The 6,000-nt window shown below is 48.9% G+C and overlaps 1 protein-coding gene across 7 annotated transcripts in view; it reads right to left on the bottom strand.

The window, feature by feature from the left end:
• The window catches only part of GBF1 (golgi brefeldin A resistant guanine nucleotide exchange factor 1), a 122,634-nt gene that overhangs the window by 9,277 nt on the left and 107,357 nt on the right, over positions 1-6,000 (bottom strand). For all 7 annotated transcript variants that reach the window (XM_024734900.1, XM_024734906.1, XM_024734902.1 and 4 more), the window contains 11 exons: positions 5,723-5,863; positions 5,313-5,401; positions 4,158-4,360; positions 3,557-3,680; positions 3,148-3,273; positions 2,796-2,878; positions 1,909-2,145; positions 1,535-1,628; positions 988-1,164; positions 593-657; positions 384-507 (listed from right to left, as the gene is read on the bottom strand). In XM_024734900.1, coding sequence (XP_024590668.1) covers positions 384-507; positions 593-657; positions 988-1,164; positions 1,535-1,628; positions 1,909-2,145; positions 2,796-2,878; positions 3,148-3,273; positions 3,557-3,680; positions 4,158-4,360; positions 5,313-5,401; positions 5,723-5,863 — 1,463 coding nt within the window. The remainder of the gene's footprint in view (positions 1-383; positions 508-592; positions 658-987; positions 1,165-1,534; positions 1,629-1,908; positions 2,146-2,795; positions 2,879-3,147; positions 3,274-3,556; positions 3,681-4,157; positions 4,361-5,312; positions 5,402-5,722; positions 5,864-6,000) is intronic.

The raw sequence follows: 6,000 nt of genomic DNA, 5'->3' as shown, positions 1-6,000 counted from the left end.
TTTTTTCTGTATGCGGGCCTCTTACTGTTGTGGCCTCTCCCGTTGTGGAGCGCAGGCTCTGGACACGCAGGCTCAGCGGCCATGGCTCACGGGCCCAGCTGCTCCACGGCATGTGGGATCTTCCCGGACCGGGGCACGAACCCGTGTCCCCTGCATCGGCAGGCGGACTCTCAACCACTGCGCCATCAGGGAAGCCCCGAGAGAGGGGTTATTGATAAGGACTAGAGGGAAGAGAATGTTCCCAAGAAGCCAGGGAGAGAGGGCAGAAGGAGTCAACTCTGGTCACAAACCCTAGATGACCCTATTCTTCAGTTCATAGGACAGTGTCTATCTAGTAGAGAAGGGTCTAGGCTTGTTCACCAGGGGTAGGCAGGGGCAGTTACCTTGATACAGTCCAAGGCCATTCTCTTGGCCTCTTGGTTCTCAGTGGATGGGCCCCGCACGCTAGACTGCTCAGTACCACTAAGTGTCAGCCAGCTCACAAAGCTCAGCACTGTCGACTCTCCTCTGTAGAAAGAGAGTACAAGCTCTAGTGAGCTCCAGAGTTCTAATCCTCCCTCTGCAAGGTCTCCAGCCTCTGATTTCCCCTCACCGGTTTGATGGTGTCTCTTCCCGTTGTAGAGAGATCTTGCCATTGGGATCCACAAAATCTTCTACCTGGAAAATCAGGTCAAGAATAATTTCTTTCCACATGCCCTCTGCATTTCCTGCTCTGCCATGCAAAGTTTTCTGGCTTTCTTCCTGTTGTCCTCTGCCCTACACTATTGACTGGGCCCCTCCAATTGATGACTGGCAACAACTTCTACCAGCCTTCCTTTACAGCTATCCCCATGGCCAAAGATCTGTGGTCTTACATTTGAGGCGTTCCTGGTAAGTTTCAGCATGCATCAGGCCCAGTGCTACTCTCAACCAGTTCTATATGCAGACAGTACGTAATCTTGGAGCTCTTGCCTTGTTATTATTGATTAGTCTCCTACCAAGAATTACCTCCACCATAGCCTTGGGCAGCAGTTGGGCTCGGAAGAGCTGCAGCATGGCCTCCATGATATTCTTCCAGCCCTCCCGCAGGATGTCACCATGACGATGGGCCAAATGGAATACTGTCTTGGCTGCAATGTGGGCTTTAGGGTTGCTTCCAAACACAGTGGGCAGGTTCTCAATGGACTGGAAAGGAAGATGAGATGAGGCTTAGGGTCTGGCAAATGTCTTGAAAGGAGATTCTCTTAGGCCTCTACCTATGGTTCCTGAGGGTCCTTCTGCTAGTTCTGCTTCAATCCCCCATAATACTGGTGGGAAGGGCTACCCTGGCTAAGGCCTTCTCCACTATTGCATCTCTTCTCTCATCCCCATTATATAAGGTAATGCTATTCTCATCCTAGGGTGTGTCAGACAGAAATGGCTAAGCTCTACTGTAGTCCAGGGGTAGTGAGAGAATATGCTGATGGAAACCAGCTCCACAGATAAGGGTAGGTCTATGGCTAAAAGAGAGGTCTTCCTTTGGAACTCCAAGTACACAGTTCCTGTCCCTGCTCACCTCACTGCTGAGAGCTGTGAATTTGCACAGAGAGATGATGAGATTGTCAAACACATCACTGAGGCCATAGTGGGCGGAGATCATGGCGCACTTCCTGTAACGTCACATATCAGATACAGTCACTGAAAGGCCAGGCAGCCCTTCCAAGTCCCCAAGGAGGCTTGCTTGGGATTCTTCCCTAATCAGTCCCAGGAAGAAACCTTTTACTCTTGAGTCTGTTTAAGACTGAGCTTTCCCAAGCTTCAGCCTCCCTGAAAACTCAGGAGGAACCCATTCTAAGGAAAATAAGAGTAGGAGTCAGAGAGGCATGGAGGCAACCAAGTTAAATCAAAGAGGTGGAAGGAGATCCAAGACCATAGTCAAACTCTGGCTACCTGAAGCCTGAGATGGCTTTTTGGATGATTGTCTCCTCAAGGCTTTTGTCAAAGACATAAGAAAGAGCAGCAATAGTGGGGCCCCAGGTCATGGTGAAGAGGTCAAGATCGTAGCTGCCAGCAGGCACACGTAGGAATATGCCTTCTGGGGTGGCACCTCGATGAAGCAGCACATTCCATACATAATTCTCCCGAACCAGGCCTGTCTGCTCCTCAGGCATCACAATTTCCTCATTCCTGTCAGGAGGTGACAAAAGGAGTAGGTGCACTGCTCTGAACCTGACTGGTTACAAACTAGGACAAGGGGCTTTCTGCCCATTACTGACACTTTCCTTCAATGAGAGGTCATCAAAACTGCAGCTCAGTGGTCTGCTTCCCTCCCCACCAGTGGCACCAAGGAGAAAGAAAGGAAGCATCCCATAATCTCCAAGCCCCATCTCTAAGTGGGCCTTTAGTTCTATAGTAAGATCTCATATTTTTTCTGGGTATGAGAAGATGAACAATTCTACCTTTTCTGATTTACAGTAGAAACCTAAGTGTCCCAAACCTCATCTTCTAGTACCCATCTTGGGTTCTCTACTAGCCCCATAATGCATCTTGCAAGCTAGACAGGAAAACCCAGCTTCTCTGCGTTCGGAAAATGGGGTGATGACATTCCACTTAGCAGGGGCAGTTTGGATCCTGGCTCAGGGTACTAAAGTTCCAGTACTATTCAGGCTTCTTTGAGGAATAAATCAGTTGGGGGAGAAGGGGCTGCCCAGATAAATTACGATGCTAAATCCAGGGTGTATGAGTCACTGCAGTCTGATGTGACTCCAAAATCTGGAGAAGGAAGTAGCGTGCTTCTCCTTAACAGAGATGCTACACCATTCTCTACGCATACTCACTTGATGGCATGGTACATGTCCTCCAGAATGTCTTGCTCAAAGTCCTTGCCTCCATTCACACCTTTTAGATTTTTGCGAAACTCCTAGAGACAGGGCAATAAGCTTTACCCCCCATGTGTCAATGCTGAAGCCCCACTCAGGGAACTCCTGGGTCTGTGGTAAATAGGACTTTAGGAAACAGTAAGTGACAGAATCCACTTCCCTACCCCAGTTCCTCTTCTGGATTGGCCAGCGCCCCCTGACTCCCTTGGACAGAAGCTTGTCTATTGTGCCCACTGGAAAACCCATGTCCTTCCTGCTACCTCCAAAGCTGTGCTGGAACTGCTCTGCCATGGCTGGGATCCAATCTTACCTCCAGGGTCATGGGTGCATTTTGCTTGCGAACATTGTGGTTGTGCTGGTCAGTATTAAGCATGATGACAGCATAGGCCAGGGCAAAGCAGGCATCGCTATTGGCAAATGGGGAGCCATTACAATTCTGAAAAATCAAAGACCCCACCTATGTCAATGCCCTTCTCTGGCCAATCAAACCCTCACTACCAACCCACTGGTCAATGATGATAAAGAGGAAGGTACCAGCCAGAAAGAGGCCCATCTCTTGCCAACTCCCTGATGGAAGCTGGCCCCTCTATGGGAAAGCTCACTGACATTGCTCTTAGCCTTCTTAGGAGACAGCAACTGGGTCCTTCAGTTGAAGCCATAGAAACCCTTAGTCAAATTAATTTGGGATGCTGGGCTCAGTCCCTGCCACTCAAACTCACCCTCCAATGTTCTGTGAATGCCTCTAGCAACCTCTGGATGACTGGTGCTTCCCCGGGCAAGCGGAAGGCTTCCAGGTAGAGACGGAGAGCTTCGTCCAGCCGCAGACCCTGAAAGCTGAAGGTGCTACAGGGAAAGAAAGAAGGACGAAAGGCTTAAGATGTATAAGCTGCAAATGTTGGGTGCTCTATTAGCTACAGTCCCACTAAGCTTCTCCTATTGGAACAGAAAAGGCTGAGAGCTCCGGCAAAGGGGAGGTATCTCCTAGGTCATCTCTAACACAGAACCAGAATTTGACAACCCCTAAGCTTAGTACTCTTCACATCAGTGTGCTCCTACATAGAAACCTCATCCCTGGAACCCAGAACCTACCCTGTGCTCAGGAACCCTACTCCACCCCTTTGCAATGTTCTCTATGTAGAATGGAATGGTGCCCAAAGCTTTCTTGCTGGAGACTCTTTCAGATCCAAAAGATATAAATCTTGGGAAGAGGAAGAGTGTATGACCTGGGTCACCATCAGGAACTGACTGGTACTGTTTTTAACTGTCTGTCCCCCCAGGCTGATCATCAACTATGTCCCACATTTCTTGCAGTTTCCTCACCTCACAAAGCTCTCCAACAGGTCAATGTTTTTGCGGTCACTCACAAACTCTCCAATCATTTTCTTGTCCAGCCGAGGGTTCTCTCGCAGCCACTGGGCTACCTCTGTGTTGTCCATTGGGATGGTGAGGAGACCTTTCTCTTGCAGAAACTGGATCCCCTTCTTTGGTTTCTGGTTGAACTGCTCTGTGCCAGTAATCAGCAGCTAGAGAAGAAATACAGGAGGTGTCAAAAGCTGCTCTGCCCCTAAACCAGACAAGGGCAGGTCTCCATCACAGTCCACAGCTGGTCACCTAATGGGCTCCCAGGACATGGTTCTAAGTCACTCCAGAACTAAGGCTGAACCACATTGGCCCCTAGCTTTACTCAATCTCCATGTTTAACTAGAAGTGGCTGAGGAGCTCCTTTTTACTCCTTTTCTGAGTGCTAAAGATGCACAGCACTCTCGTCCAACCTGAGAACCAGAGAAAAAAAATAAGAAAGAGACTAGAGAAGGTTTTCTTTTCTCTCCAGTATTAGAGCTGTTCCTGGCATCTGTTTACAGACTAGCTCGGATTCCCCTTCTTTCTTTGGCTTCCTAGCTCTTAAGGCCCTGGGGTTTGAAAGACAAGGTGAAATAACTGCGATAATAACTTTTTGACTGTCTAGTCACAGCCCTGCAATCAAGGGCACACATAAACCAAAGTCATTTAGGCTGGCCTTACGAGGAAGAAAGGGTTAAATAGAAGGTTTTCTTTGTGTTACCAGAAAACCAGAAAGTACAGTTATTTGAACTTTACTAAAAAGCACCAGAATAAATGTCAATTCCCTTTTATTGCCAATCATCACCCCAGAGCTCGAGATGACCAATAACCTTCGGTGACCCACAGGATACCAGCTCCCAGGGCTCTTGTCACCACAAGTAACACCTGACTCTCAGCTAGGGCAGCATTTGCCCAGGAGCACACAATAGGAGATGCCGATTACATGGCTTAGGAGTAAGGAAAGGGATTCAAAGGAGATTGGGGGGTTGCTGAAGCCCCAAGAAGCTCAAAAACTAGCCTTGGGAAGCTGTTCAGTGAGCTTAGACTCTCCCTCATTCTCTGAGAAAGAAACCCGACAGAGAACACCCAGTCAGAAGTGGGTAGAGGCTGAGCTCTGGGGATATCTATATATACCTTCTTTTTATTCTTAATTTCAATCAACTCCCGTGGATCTGGCAGGAGACAGGAAAATCGAGGTGGCTTCCGGGTAAACTTTTTGTCAGCTAGGAATGGGAGGAAGAGAGGGAAACACCAGTAAGACCTCTTTTACCAGGATAATGACTTTTGGAAGGATGCTGATATACTCTCTAGTGAAAAAAAGGATGCCTCAGAAAATTTCTTGTCCTCATCAGTCTTCCACTTCCTTAGAAGTCCTATCTTCTAGGGCTCCAAATGTTTTCTTGCCTCTCTCTGGGTCTGAAGGCATGGTGAGCAGCCAATGTTGATTCAGGTACTACCCTAGGGTATTTCTGCTCCCCTCCCCTCTGTTCTCTAACAGGCCTTCCAGTTGAGGGGGCTTAGAATGATGGATACCCAGTACCCACCCCCAGAGTCACCAGCTTCCTCCAGATCACTGCATCCTGGTTTCCCATGTTCTGCTGGCAGCCGCCCTCCACCTGGCACATGCAGGCCTGTGATGTCTGGGGCCATGCCTATAGCCTTCCCATTGCTGGCCGCTCTCTCAGCTGGTAAGAGAGAAGAAGGTAAATGAAGACTGATGGTGTTGGAAGCCAAGCAGAGCTGCAGAAGAATCGAGCTTCAGGCCAAGGAGATCTGCATGTTCCCACACAGGTCACCGGCCCTGACAGGACATACCCAAGCC

The sequence above is a fragment of the Neophocaena asiaeorientalis genome, unplaced genomic scaffold, assembly GCF_003031525.2.
Source record: "Neophocaena asiaeorientalis asiaeorientalis breed wild unplaced genomic scaffold, Neophocaena_asiaeorientalis_V1.1 scaffold240, whole genome shotgun sequence".
NCBI lineage: Eukaryota > Metazoa > Chordata > Mammalia > Artiodactyla > Phocoenidae > Neophocaena > Neophocaena asiaeorientalis.
This window is presented reverse-complemented; position numbering and strand designations above follow the sequence as displayed.